At 34.0% G+C, this 14,654-nt stretch overlaps 1 protein-coding gene across 2 annotated transcripts in view; it reads right to left on the reverse strand.

Moving 5' to 3' along the window:
- Positions 1–243: 243 nt before the first annotated feature.
- The window catches only part of CEP135 (centrosomal protein 135kDa), a 46,950-nt gene continuing 32,539 nt past the window's right edge, over positions 244–14,654 (reverse strand). The window contains exons 15-25 of one of the 2 annotated variants that reach the window (XM_012724072.1): positions 12,975–13,090; positions 12,749–12,903; positions 12,276–12,331; positions 11,400–11,568; positions 10,547–10,657; positions 10,081–10,266; positions 8,403–8,612; positions 7,403–7,605; positions 6,294–6,395; positions 4,223–4,336; positions 244–561 (exon numbers count right to left, since the gene is read on the reverse strand). In XM_012724072.1, the coding sequence (XP_012579526.1) occupies positions 4,237–4,336; positions 6,294–6,395; positions 7,403–7,605; positions 8,403–8,612; positions 10,081–10,266; positions 10,547–10,657; positions 11,400–11,568; positions 12,276–12,331; positions 12,749–12,903; positions 12,975–13,090 (1,408 nt within the window). In that variant the 3' untranslated portion in view covers positions 244–561; positions 4,223–4,236. Of the gene's footprint in view, positions 562–4,222; positions 4,337–6,293; positions 6,399–7,402; positions 7,606–8,402; positions 8,613–10,080; positions 10,267–10,546; positions 10,658–11,399; positions 11,569–12,275; positions 12,332–12,748; positions 12,904–12,974; positions 13,091–14,654 lie in introns of both variants that reach the window. The other variant, XM_004681473.2, reaches the window with a different exon arrangement.

Here is a 14,654-nt window from a genome sequence, read left to right on the forward strand (position 1 = left end):
TTATCAAGATCTCTTCTAATGTAAGAATGACCTAAATACATTCCCCTCAGTGATAGCAATTGGTGAATAATTAATTTTAGACTAACAAAAAAAAATTTAAGCATGACATCATTGTATCCAAACTGATAATCCTTGTTAATGTATTAAGGATATGGGTTATAATAATAGGCATGAAAACTAAAAATATGTAAAAAAACAAGAATATTTACACACACATATGATGGCTCATTACGAAAAAGAAAATTAAAGCATAATGTGAACAATACATTGTGTTAATGATCAGTGCAAACAAACTTTGAGGAGTAAGTCAGGAATAATAAAAACACAGTTACAATATCAGTTAGCAATATTAATGCGTATTTTGTTTGTCACATATATACATATATATAGCTCTTTTAAACCAAAATTTTTTTACATAAATATTCACTGATTTAAATAAAAGTTGACAGAGGTAGAATTTGTGTCAATGTTCATGATTTTCAGGAACAAGTACTTGAATTATTTCATTACTGTTTTGTCCTTTTAAAAATCCACATAGCCAACGACTGAAAAACCATCATTCTGAAAAAGGGAAAGATGGAGTAAGAGAAAAATTATAAATAAATCAGTATCCATTAAAAAAATCTTGAAATGCAGTAGTGTTTTATAAACTGAAATTATAGTCTCTAATAAAATCTTTGCCCACAGTCAATTTATACTTAATAGGTAAGAAGTACTGTTCTATACTTCAAAGACATATTCCCCCTCAAATGACCAAAGCACATCAAAGTACATGAGGACTAACTGAACTCAAGTGAAAAGGACGGAATATACAGTGTGCTAACTGAGAAAAATCACATAAAAGAATGGATATTACAATGTCAAAGCTTAATAAAATATTACACGTACTATAAATGATGTTGTCTGAGTCTGAAAAGCAGCATATTATGGATAGTCAAATATTTTAATTTTATGTTATCTAATCAGTCCATAAACTAAAACATACCAATTTAAATAGGAAAAAAAATCCCACAATGAAAAATATATTTTTCTGTATCTAGGATAACATACATGCTATAGGAGAAATTATCAGATATGTTGTCTAACACTATTGTAAAATATAAGGGGAAAAGCGTAACAAGCTATCAGTCCCCTAAGAGATGATTAATCATAGGCAATTAATAGTTGCCTGTTATCTTTGTTTTTTAAATTGAGGTAACTTTGGTTTACAACACTGTATGTGATTTAGAACCACAAGAGCACCCCTCAGGTGCTGGCACCACACCACAACCAAACGAAGACACCTACTACCCTCCACCACCCTCCCCTGTGCCTCCCCACTTTGCTCTTCCACTTCTCCCCCTGCTCTTCTACTCTCAGTAAATAGTGATTTAATATGACAAATCATTAGGTCACTATTTTTAAATTAGATCACCATTTTTGAAAATACTTTCAATAACAAAAATAAATATTTACAACAATATTAAAGAGAAAATGAAAAACAGGATAAAAGTTACTTTGGGTATGATCTCTATTAGAATTGCATATGCATGTATAACCACTATGTTTGTGCTTATTATAAGTTAAATATGAGAAGGAACTATATCAAATGCTATCTAATATCTGTTCTGGGTAGGACTTGAAGTGAATTTTATTTAGACATCCATGTTCACAGCAGTATTTTCACAGCTGCAACCCAAATGTCCATCAATGTACATATGAATACAGAAAATACGGTATCTCATACAAGAATATTATCAGGCATAAAAAAGGGATGAAGTTCTAGTACGTTCTACAACATGAACCTTGAAAACATTTCTCTAAGTGAAATAAGCCAGAAACAAGAAGACAAATACATATGATTTCACTAAGAAAATCTAGAAAAGGCAAATTCATAGACAGAAAAGTAAGTGAGAAGTTTCCAGGGGTAAAGATGGGGACATTGGGGCTATGAAAAGTTACTGTGTTTTGTGCACAGACCTTCTATATGGGTGATGCAAACTTGTGGAAGTGCTGTTTGGTGATAGTTACATATGCTATCAATTTGATGCTATATAAGGTATACATTTAAAGTAGTAAAGATGGCAAAGTTCATGTTATATTATTTTATCGCAATTAAAAAAGGTTTTCTAATTTACCACAGCTTTAAAGATTGTGAAACTATATTAGTGGTATTAACTTAGCCTGGGGATCCCTAGGAGTCCTCAAAAACTTTTTGGGGGGGTCTACAAGGTCAAGCCGATTTTTATAAAACTAAGAAATTATTTGTTTTTTCAAATAAATTTTGATTTTTCCAGAAGTGACAGAATATGATGAGCCAATTAGTAAATACTTTAGATTTGCAGACCACAGTTCTCTGCAGAAAAGCAATCTTATATAAAATATAGACAAACAAGTGTAGTTATACTCCAGTAAAGTTCAATATACAAAAATAAGCAGGATGACAGATTTAGCCGATAACCCTAGTTTTCCAATATCTGAATTAAATGCATAAGAAAATGTGTCACAATTGCTATAAGGCTTTATAATGAGAAGATGAACCTTCATCTAATCACATTCAAATTAATGCAGTAGTTTAGAAAGTGTGAAGATACAGTGATTACAGCTCTGAGAAGAGAACCTCAGAGTGAAAGTAGAAAATAAATTTTTTAATCAATCAAACAAAAAAAAAACAGCAAACAAGCAAAAGTACAGCAATCAGGAGCTACTTAAACAGAGGCCATACAAACACCAATAAATGCTGGGGAAATCAGCATGTTAAAGCACAGCACTAATGTTCATAACGAGAATTCTGAGTCATCGAGGGAATGCTTAACACCTAATTATCTTCTACATACTTTTACTAAAAGCAGAGACACATAATTTCTAAAAAGACTGACTTAAATATTACTGCCAATGAGCATGTTTTCCAGCCACCTATCTTTCAAACCGTGGTTCTGATTCATGATGACTCTTCTCATTCATTGTTACCTCTAAGAATTGGCCCATTCTGCTTACCCTGGCTAATGTGTCCTAGAAAACTGCCGCTATATCTGCTCAAGCTTGACCATATGCATGCCCAATGACCTGACATGCAGTGAAATGCATATCCAGTGATTTGACAATTTCACTTCTGTGTATATACCCAAAAGAAATGTTCTCATCTCTTTACAAAAATTAGGTACTAGAATGGTCATCACAACTTATTTGTAATAGCTCAATTGGAAATGAAATGAGTAGCAGAATGGTGAGGTCACATAATGGAATACTATGCAGGACAAGATTGAGCAATCCAGAAGAATAAGAACAGTATAGATGAATCTCATAAATGTACCACTGAGGGAAAAAAAATCATTTATAAAATGACCAAAAATAAGCAAAAAGTAATCTATGTTTTTAGAGAAGGGGTCATACCATAAGGGAGCCCAGGAGGAGTGATGTCTTTTTACTTGATGTGGGTGCAGATTATAGCGGTACATTCAATTTGTGAAAACTCACTGAACTGATATTTATTTTAGGGTACTTTCTATGTATATATTATAACTTAATTTTAAAAATCTGTCCTAGCTTTCAATATTATTATACTGACTTTGAACTGATTCTACTGTTCATTTCATACCCCTTACTTGTCTGTTTCTGGCTTATACCTTTCCCACAGTATCCATAAATACAGTGGTGAAGTTAATCCACCAAAATAGCTTCTACATCTTAACCCTTCACATGCATCCATCCTCTACCCAGCAGGCCCTTCAAAGGTTCCCCTGACTTATAGAATAAAGTCTGTAATCACTAACTTAGCCTCATATCCCATGTATTACATTTTACTTTCCACACCTTTCTCCCTCATTATTTCTCAACCAGATGACGTTTCTGTCAGACTGAATATACTATGCCACGTGTTCCTGTTTCTATGTCCATGTTCACACTTTACCATCTATTATTTAAACCTTGAATCTGACACTTCATCAAGTACTTACCCTGTGAATCTCATATTACCACTTAAGGTTTTGTTGTGAATGTCTTCTTTTTGAAATGTGGAACAATTTATGAACAATAAAATGCATAGTTTGCATTACTTAATTCGGTGAGATTTTACAGTTAATTATACCCATGTAACCATCAGCACCAACATCTGTTACTTTAGAGAGAGAGCCTGCCTGACCACCTTTCTAGGCAGCTCACTCTCTCCCTGCACAGAAAACTACTTCTTAAATTTTTTATAATTAAAGATTAGTTTTACCTGTCTGTGGTGTGACATACATACCTTTCTGCTAAGCATTAATTCATACTCTCAGGAGAATGCAAAGGAGACTTTAGAGTAGAACTAAATGGTGGTGTGGGAAGACCATGCCGACGCATCTCTTGGATTGCTCGTTCTCTGTCAGTAAAGATCAAAGAAAAAACAGCATCAATAAAGAGGCTATATGTAATTACTGTTAAAAAAAATCAAAAGGTAGGTTTTTATTGTTATTAATTTGCAATTTCTATTCAATTAATTAGTATTTCTACTAAATTTAAATCCTTGATACTATTATGATTTTTAAGTAATTGATATCAGATTTAACTAATGATCATGTAATAAAAAAGACATCAAAATCCTCGGACTACATATCAGTTCTCTGAGTACAGATTTTCAAAGCTGTTTATCTACCTCCTCTGCTCCATCCTTCCTGCAATTTGTGCACAATAATCTAGCTTTCTTCCTTCTTCCTATCTTAAACTCCCAAGTGCCATATGGGAAATAACCCACTCTCTATTAGGCTTGCCTCCCCTGTGTCTGTGTTAGTCCCCCAAGCTTGGTGATGGTGCTGTCAGCTCCTCTGTAGGTTATTCAGGGTCTGGTATCTAGACGTTTTCTGCCTTGAGTACTTTAGCACGCGGATTGCTACCTAGTTCAATGTTTTACAAACACTTGCTCTTTATTAGCTCCCTAAAGGACCTCGTTTACATATACTCCCTGCCCCTTGAAGTTTTCATGGCTTCTTAGAAGGATAGGAATAACACGCTCGAGTGGCTCAAGGTTTCTTTGAAAACCAAGGGCTAGGGAAAGGGAAGGGCTGAGTGGTTTATAGCACTAGGTTACAGAGAGCTTGCCTTAGGATTTGAAGGAAATTCATTATATATGTATAATTTAGAACATTAAGAAACTAGTCTTCTAGGGGCCTCGTTGGTGGGGCTGGGGTTAAGTCTCAGCACTACCAAGCTATCACCAGTCACCACAGTGAGTTGGATCCCCCAGCAGGGAGCCAACACGGAGCCAACCCACAAGGCACAATAAAACCTCTCCTGTCTTGCCTGCTGCTACCCTCAGCAGGGTATTTCAATAGTTCCTCCTGTTCCCCACTGTTTCTGGTGAATCCTCTCACCTCTCAATACTTCTGACCTACACTCCAGTTCTTGTATGCATAAATAAATTCTTAAAAAAAGTGAAACTAATCTAAGTTATAAGAGAGTAATACAACTTTCATGAGACCGATACAATCTTGGGTTTTATTTCTCTCTGAAATCACAAAAAAACAATTTCCTAGGTAATTCCCATCTATACTCCAAAAACCATATCACCAAAAAGCATCTTATATTTTGATGCAAATTAAGCATAAGACAGCTAAAAAGTAGACCTAACAAGCAATTTGGCCACTACTAGAGAACAAAATCTGAGTAATGTTGGCATCGAACACTATTAATATACAAGGAAAGAGCACCCAAAGGAAAACAACATACAATTTTCAATTTTAACTATTAAAGGCAGATCTCATTCCTGTTTGGGAGAAGTGGAGGTTTTTTCAACATAATAAAGCAAACGAACTAAACTATAAGTCAGCATGAAAATGATCAAATTGTATGGACTTTGTTGTAGAGGTTTCAAAATTAGAAATGTGTGCCAAGATTTTAGTTTTGGCTTGGCAACTGACTATCTGTATGCTCTTGGTTTCCTATAATATACATAAAAGTACACTGTTGGTAAGATTAATCAGATGCATACATAATAATCTGACACATATTGTTAACTGCTCTCGATCTTCATCACTTTTATGATGATTTGTATTTGGACTTTCCTGTTAAGCTTCCTGTAGAATCCTTACCAGCCTGTTGATTACCTAACTATATCCTTTGAAATAATACCCCAATTTCTTAAAAACGCTTCTAGATTTCCTTCATTTACTGTAATGACATTATTTCTACAATACTTGTCTTTTTAGAAAGAACTGCCGAAGAAACTTATTTTATGTACTAATGCTAAAAAATTTTGCTATTTGTAAAGCCACAGTAAATCCTTTCTGGAATAGGGCTGGGAAAAAGTAAAAATACATTTCAGTGTTAAAATTTTTTCTTACCGTTCATATCTTTCAGTTGAAATCTGCCTCTTGAGAGTATCAATATCAGTCTGGAACTGTGCTACTTTAGCACGAAGCATGGTATTTTCCCGGCTCTGGCTACTTCTTAAAAAACAGATTTAAAAATAAATAAATATACATTCTGTGTTGTAGAGTCAACTGTTACAAATTTTTGTTTTTGTTATGAATAGACACAAGTAAAGGTGGTCATTAAGGAGGATAAAGATCAAGACTTCAATACTAATTCTGAAATCTTTTGGAGTTTCTGGCACAAAGTTTTCTTTTTCATTTATCTCATTTATTTAACATTTATGGAACTGCTCTAGTATGTGGCAGGCACTGCAGTGATGCTGGAGATACAAATTTGAACAGACACGAATACATCAGAAAATATGTATTTTCACTGGCTCTTTCTTGAGTCCTGCTTCAGAAAGAGAAATATTCCTAACTTCTTAAAAAGGTAATTATTCCACTATGGTGATGGTGCATGGGTGATTTGATGATGGGAAGCCCAAGGGTATTGCAACTGAGATGGAAAAATGTACAAAATGATGTAAAAATAAACTATTATATATATATAAAATATATATATTACAAATATATTTTTATATTTATTATATATAGATATATAATTATTCCACTGTGAATTTCCTCCTCTCTACCAACAAATATGTACCCATTTCTCCATCCTAAAGAGATACCATTATCAATCTACTAAAAGATAAAGATTATACTTAAAAGCCTCAAACCTCACAGCACATATGAAGACTTTTATGAGACAGAACAGACTCACCCCCATCCTGACATGTTCTCTCCCTTCCTGCACTCTTTTCTGTCTTCCTAAAATTGAGGCATTTTTCTAAAGCTCACTCATTCACTGCTAGGGATACACACCTCTCTGTGATGATATACAAATCCACCAACACTCAATACATCTCCAAACACTCTGTGTCTCCAGAATTAAATTCCCAAATTTCTCAAAGCAGCAGCCACATAGTTAAAATATTTTGGTTTGTACCACGCTTCACATTTCCATCCTCCTCTCTTTCCCAATCAAAAGTTCTTTTTGACCAGCTATTTCCTCATGTAGGTTGACTTATGACACTTACAATTTGCTTTCTGAAAGGGTTAGCTTCTCTTTCAGTAGCTGAATTTCTGTATCCTTTTCATGGGAGGTTAAATGAGACTGAAATTCTTTGTCTCTGTTTGTAGCCAACAATGACTCAAGGTTTTTAATTGTATGTCTCTCACTTAACAGTTGTTTTTTTAACAGGTCTGATTCTGATTTTACATTTTCTAATTCTGCTATAACCTAAAAAGAAAAACAAAACAGATCACTTCAGTATGAATTCAGACACGCATCAAAATTATCGGCAGTGCTCATACCCATCAGTTGTTCCATTTTGGGGCCAGCTTAAGATTTTGAGCTTAAGAAAAACATCTTATTTCCTAAATAATTTTTGCCAATTTAGTAAGGGCTTATTTGGTCTTATGACCTACCACAACCCTCAAATAGTTCTCACTCAGACTATTAACTTGAATTCCTACAATGTGGCAAACTTATCAGCAAGGAGGCTTTTCTAGCCTATTAAATATGTATCTCTGACACATAGTCAAGTCAGTACTAGAATTTCTTAGCTATTTGAACATAAAAATACTATTTAAATGAAGAAAATGAAAACATCTATATTTGAACACAAATACTAGGTTATTTAAAAGAAATATTTCAGTTTACAGGCAGAAACTTCCAGTTATCTAGACTTTTACAATTAAGAAAGATTTAAATATCCTGTATTTCAATCAGAAAAAACATTTCACTTAGGAAATGATAGTGCTTGATACTTCGTTTACATTTTATCTTTAAACAGAGATAGAATTATGATATGTTCCTCTTCTGTAACTATAGGCCTCATATTCTCCATTTACTCCAAACCAAAGAGCACTTAATTTCATCACTCCGTTTGCCCGAGAAATCTAGTGATCATATCTAGTTGTTGAAATCTTATGGTCAAAAGTAACTGCTTCAAAAGGAAACATATATATTGGGTAGGAACTGATAAAGCAAAACAATGAGAATAGGACTCAATTAAACAGTATCTTAAATTTTACCCTCTCCAACTCAAGGTTTTTGGCATTCAACTGTTGAGTCATAATATCTTTGCCTGAGTCAAGCTTAATGCACAGTTCTCTAAGAGATGACAAATCATTTATTGCTGATGCTTTCTCATCTTCTTGATGTCTCAGGTGTTCTTCTAGTGTAGATATAGCTTTTGCCATTGATGAGATCTGAGATTCATAAGCATGATGTGCATTTATGTGCTGAAAAAAAGAAAAATAAATAGGTGAAAAATAAAAGTATTCTGACAATTTTAAGGACTTGAATATGTATAGCCACAAACTCACTATATATATGAATCAGTTTTTGCATATTTTAACATATTCTCAGGAAGTTGTTGAATTCTATTTAAAGATGGCCTATTTAATGCTTAACACAATGAACTCTGTATAACTATTAATCATGGTAATTAAGTACCTCATGTATATATTTCAAAGATGCAAAGATGGAAACTGTTAGGTTCTTATGAATTATGAGGGGTATTTGAAGTTAAATTAACTTTTCTTTTATAAGTTCTACTATGATAATGCTTTTTTTTAAAGATTTATTTATTTATTCATATAGAACTGGGGTACAGGCCAAAGGTGCAGGGGCGGTGAGAGGATTCACCAGAGACAGAGTGGGGAGCAGAACAGGCAGATTAGTGAAGTACACTGCTGAGGGGAGCAGCGGGTGGGTCAGGAGAGGTCTGCCAAGTCATGTGGATCACCTCCAGGGCTGGGATCGAACTCATGCTGAGGTGGCATTAGCTTCTTAGTGCTGTGCTTTAACCTACTGCACCACCAGGGAGAGCCCATGATAATGCACTTTTAAGAAAATGTAATACCTCTACTTACCACTCAGTTGTCCTTAAATTATTCTAAAAGTATTTTAAAAGTGGAGTTTTCTTTAGAACTAAATATCTGAAATTATATTCAAATTTAATTTAATCTAATAATAATAATACACAAATTTAGGAAATATAGTATATAGAAATATAGTATATAAAGTGTGAAATACTGAATAGATATTTTTCCTGGTATAATAATCTACATTTTAAATTTCTCACAATTTAAATTGTGAGTGATAAATACAAAGCACTATGAACTCCACTTCCAGTATTTGGGAAGTATTCCACACTTGAAAATATTATTTTTAATAGGATTTACTGAAATGAATCAACATTAAAAATCTAATTCTGTGCCCGTGGGGATTACAATTGAGATGGAAAACAAAATGTACAAAATAATGTAAAAATAAACTGTTATAAAAAAAAAACTAATACTATGCTATAAAGGTGTATAAATTTCAACAATTACAGAAAAAAAATACACAAATAAAATATAAACATGTTAAATTCTTAGAAGAAAAGTCAAGAGAAAAGCTTTATAACACTAGATTTAGCAACAATTTCTTGGGTGACACCAAAAAATACAGGGAACGGGAGGAAAAAAATAAATTGGACTTAAACCTGTCACAAAAAGACAAATATTTTTATGATTCCATTTATATATGCAGGTTAAATTCATAAGAGAGGAAGTGGAATGGTGGTTGCCAGGGGTTAGGGGAAGAGACAATAGAGAATTAGTGCTTAACAGATATGAAATTTGATTTTATCAATGCTTAAGCCATAAGTATCTTTGAGTGTTTCCTGTTTAACTAAGCAGTGTCTTCACAAGATGAATGCATTACCTCCTGAATTTCTTTTTCTAATAGTTCCACTCTTTCTCGTAGGTGCCTCCTCTCTGTGTCAATAGAAAGAAGTTCCAGTCGAACTGAGCTGCTCTCTCCCTCAGCTTGATGGGCCTTCACCTCCCAGTCTTCTGCACGATTATGAAGCATCTGAAACTTATCTAACAAATCTTGATTTTCTTTTTCCTGGTTTAAATATAATTGTTTCTAAATTAGTAATTGTCACTCACTGAAATACCCATGTGATAAACATATACACAAAATGGCATTTTTGCCTTGATTTAGGAAGCATAAACGATGTGCAGATAGTATATGGAGTAACATCTGCAGGGAAATACTAGGAGACAGCTGGCAAGACCTTTGCCAATTCTCTTAAGTAAATTTCTAATAGACAACACAGAATCAACAAACATGAAAAAGTTGAAAAATATCCATCTTAAATCCAACCTAAATAATGCTTTTTCACCTTAGCAGCCATTAAGCTCTCCCATCGTGACACCTCAGTTATGTAATTATGAACTCTACTCTTCATGTCTTCTTTTTCTTGCACTGCTGCTTCCAATTCCAATGAGATTTCCTATAAAACCAAAAATTAAAGATAAATCTAAAATGAATGCAGTATCTAAGGAGTTCTACTTATATTCCTATCACTTTTTTTGAATCTGGGGAATAAAAAAAGAATAGGAAAAAAGTAACACTGTTCATTGGTGTTATTTTCAAGCATTTTGGCTAAACTGGGCTTTTTAACCAAACCTCATTATAAACCACTTATAACAGTTCTGACTTGGCACTTTTATGAAGGGCTAGCTATACTCAGGGACTGCATATTTTAAATTCATATTTTAGCAATATTCTTTATACTGAAATTAATTTTTAATCCTTTAACAAACTAGTGCATTAAAGTCAACACCTTTCAGTACTTTCCATTCTATGATATTCATTAAGTTACAGGTATGTTTCTAAGTCACTAGGTGTAAGTATGAATGATTAAATCTATTGTGGGTCTTTATAACCCAGCAACTTTGTCCTGGGAGTGATGCAGTGGCCCCAACCAGTAAAGTGACAAAGCTCAGAGAGAATTCCATGCTTCCAGTGAGGAAGCCGCATCCATTAGATGCCCTGTAATATAGAGCAGCATTCTAAACTATATTTTTAAAGACTCTTACAAACACCATTCTCCTCAGATGATTATTTCTCGTGCCATTATTAGTATAATCAAATTTTAGGAAACATATTTAGAGCTTTAAAATTCAGCAAACAACAAACATACTGTAAATCTGTATATTGTAAGCTATCAAAGTTATGCATTGTGTTCATACTTGGTTTTCTCTTGCCATTGTAGCCAGATCATCTTGTAATCGTCTGTTTTCCTTAAAAGCTATTTCTTTAGATTTTCCTACTTCATCAAGTTCTTTGTGAATTGTATCCAGCTGGCGCCGGAGGCTGGTTATCTCACGGTCTCGATGAGCCAATGTTTCCTTTAGCTGGCTGTTAAATGGGTGATATGGGAATAACAAAGGAAATGTTTTGGATTTAGTTCATTTAAAAGATAATTGTTATATTTGGAACTAAGCATGCTCACAATACAAGAAATTCTAACAACTCAATTAAGATACTAATTAAATAAAGCTACTATATGAGATCTCTATCAATCACTATATGCAAATGAAATAAACAATTAAATTATTCCTAAAGTCAAGTAAAAACAGAAAACTTGCAAGTGTTAGGAATAAAACAAAACAAATTCAAGTGGGAGATACTTAATATTGTATTCTCCACTACCATATACGATGAAAGAGTAATTAAATAAAATTAACTTCTGTCTTGAGCTGGAGACAACAGATAAAAAAATGTAAAATTTTGTTAATAGTATTCAAGATAGGTTTACATAGTATAATAAATTCCAAACTGATCACTAAAGTAATCTAAGGTTTAATGACTAAGTCCTGGTAAGAGTTCTAACAGTAGAAGAAAGGCACGTAGAAATGTTAAAGAATAATAAGTTAGAATGACTTAAAGGTGGGGATGAGAGAATGAGGGTAAGTTAAAAAAGATAATTTCATCCAGGAGACTGATAAAAGTATGCTGCCAATGGTAACACTGGAAAAAATAAACAAGGAAATTTTCCTACTGCTGGATTATTACTTAATTAGACCAAATTGGCATTCACTGAAAACATTTCACTGATTACTTACTTCAGAGAAGATTCGAATTCAGAGACTGTTATCTTCATCTGAGCAATAGTTTTGTCCTATAGGAAATTTAAAAACATGATGCTAATCCATCCTCACAGAAATCTTTAACTTAATTTCCATAATTTATCGAATTTATAGTTCAGTTACATAATTACACTATAAACAAAAGTTCCAAGGAAGCATGTTTCTGTGTCCCAGATGTTCTACACATGCATGTTTCTACCCACCATGGGCACGTGAATGGTTTCCTTAAGTTTAATGTAACTATATAACCATATCTGATAAAAGTCACATTCAAGCAGTAAAGGAACTTTTGCTTCAAATTACTGAAATAAAATGAAATTTAAACACCTTCTAATAAAGTCTGGTATTAGGAACTTGTACATGGCCAATAAGAATGTCATTTGTGAAACAGAGAATGAAATCACCTTTTCTGTTCAGATACTAGACAATGCTATTTAACAGTCACATACTTTATTAGCTAGGTTTTCTTGCAAGTTTGCAATCTTTTCGGTCTTCTCATCTACAGTCTCCTGAAGAAAGTCTTTCTCCTTATCAATAGCGCCAATGGTCTTTTTCATTACATGAGCCTCCTCATTCTGTGAAGTCATCTTAAGATGTAGATTACCTGTAAATGAAGGTTTGTTTGTAAGACAAAGTGACTTCAGATTAGCAAAACCAAAATTTAAAAGCACTCACCTATTTTCTCCTCCAGTGTTTTAATTTGTGCTTGGGCTAATTCAACTTCACTTCTTTGCTCAGAAAGTCGATGTTGATAGTCATCAAGTGACCGCTGCAGTTGCTCATTTACTATCCTAGAAACAAACAGTGGCATTCTTTATCTCTGGGAAGCATATTTTTTTAAAATGAGAGCTCTTAAATCTTTTCCCTTATAGTTTAATTATTTTAAAGCTCTTCCAAAAAAAGAATCAATAGTATTAAATATTACTCCTTACTATGGCTCATACTTCTTTATATGGTTGTACCTTTCCAAAAATAAACAATACAAACATCAAATTAATGGTACACTCTCTTTTAGAGACTTCTTGGTAGCTTTAAAGTTCTTCTCTGTATCCTAATGTCAACTTTTTTTCTTCCTTAAAACCTATTTCTAAAATCCTGCTTTTACATGCCTGACACTTAAAAGAAATATCCATAAGTCCAGACCATTCTAACCAGACCATTCTAACTTATAATTCTGCCTTCTATCCTGACATATTTGGTGGATTGTCAACTGGAGGTTATAGTGAAAGAAGCTGAGGCTGGGGGAACTTGGGGAACAGGAAGGCTGAGACATGAGACAGTGATTTTAAACAATATAGGATTAGAAGGAACAAAACAGCTCCCAAGAAAACAGAAGTATTCTACTGAAATGTTGCTGAGCGAGCCACTACCTGGATGGAGTAAGATCCAGTTACAGGATAATTAGGAAACCAAACCACCATCCGGAAAATTCCTGACCACCTTGTGCTTTCAGTAGTCTGGCACATGACAACAGGAGTCCGACCATCTTAGTCAGACGGGGCTGGAGTAAATGGACACCCTCTGTGGACCCCTCTGCTGTAAGGAGTTCTTCCCCCCTGCGTCATTAAGCCCACACTGCTTGCTCTCCTGTCTGGTGTGGAGGCTATTATTCTCAACCAGTGCACACACCGGGACCCACAGGCATCGACTCTCCTAACAGTAGTAAACAGGGAAGGTAGGCATTTCTTACATTGTAGGAGGTACTTATGACTAAAGATTAGTTTCAAAAGAAAGGGCTACACTGGAAATAAAGATGACTTCAGAGTAATCTGTTACTTATCAGTCATATTACTTTTCAGCCGTAACAAGAATCTATTCTCATTAGTACCTAGAACTGTCAAAATGCTTTTAGGCTTGACCAAGGAATTCTTAACCTGCTAGAAAGACAAGGCTCTCAGTGCAAGCTATTTACATGGAACTATCACAGGTCCCTTTAGGGTTCATCTGAGGATAAGACAGAGGCAAAGACACCAAGAATGGTTTAGCTTAAACTGCCTAATGTAGAGGATTCTGAAGTCACTGGGAAGACAGGACATCTTCACAGAAATGAAGATATTTTACTGGCAATACTGAAATACAAAAGACATGGCCTTGTCTTAATAGCAAAGGAATGATGACCCAGAGGTAGGGAGGAAAGTTAAACTGAGACTGACTTCTTTAGAAATATATATAGAACCCAAATCAGAGCTACACTAGGGTCAATCAATTTTACTTCATAAAATTAAGCTGTTCCTAAAAGCTCCAGCCGTTGCTCTGAGAAATTTAACTGTAAGGAAGGAGTAAAAGAAAGAAGAAAACTAATACTCAAAATCTTATATACAGTAACTCATTTATTTTTACAATAGTGCCATAATT

This window comes from Condylura cristata, unplaced genomic scaffold (assembly GCF_000260355.1).
Source record: "Condylura cristata isolate star-nosed mole 26May11 unplaced genomic scaffold, ConCri1.0 scaffold00012, whole genome shotgun sequence".
NCBI classification, from domain to species: Eukaryota; Metazoa; Chordata; class Mammalia; order Eulipotyphla; family Talpidae; genus Condylura; species Condylura cristata.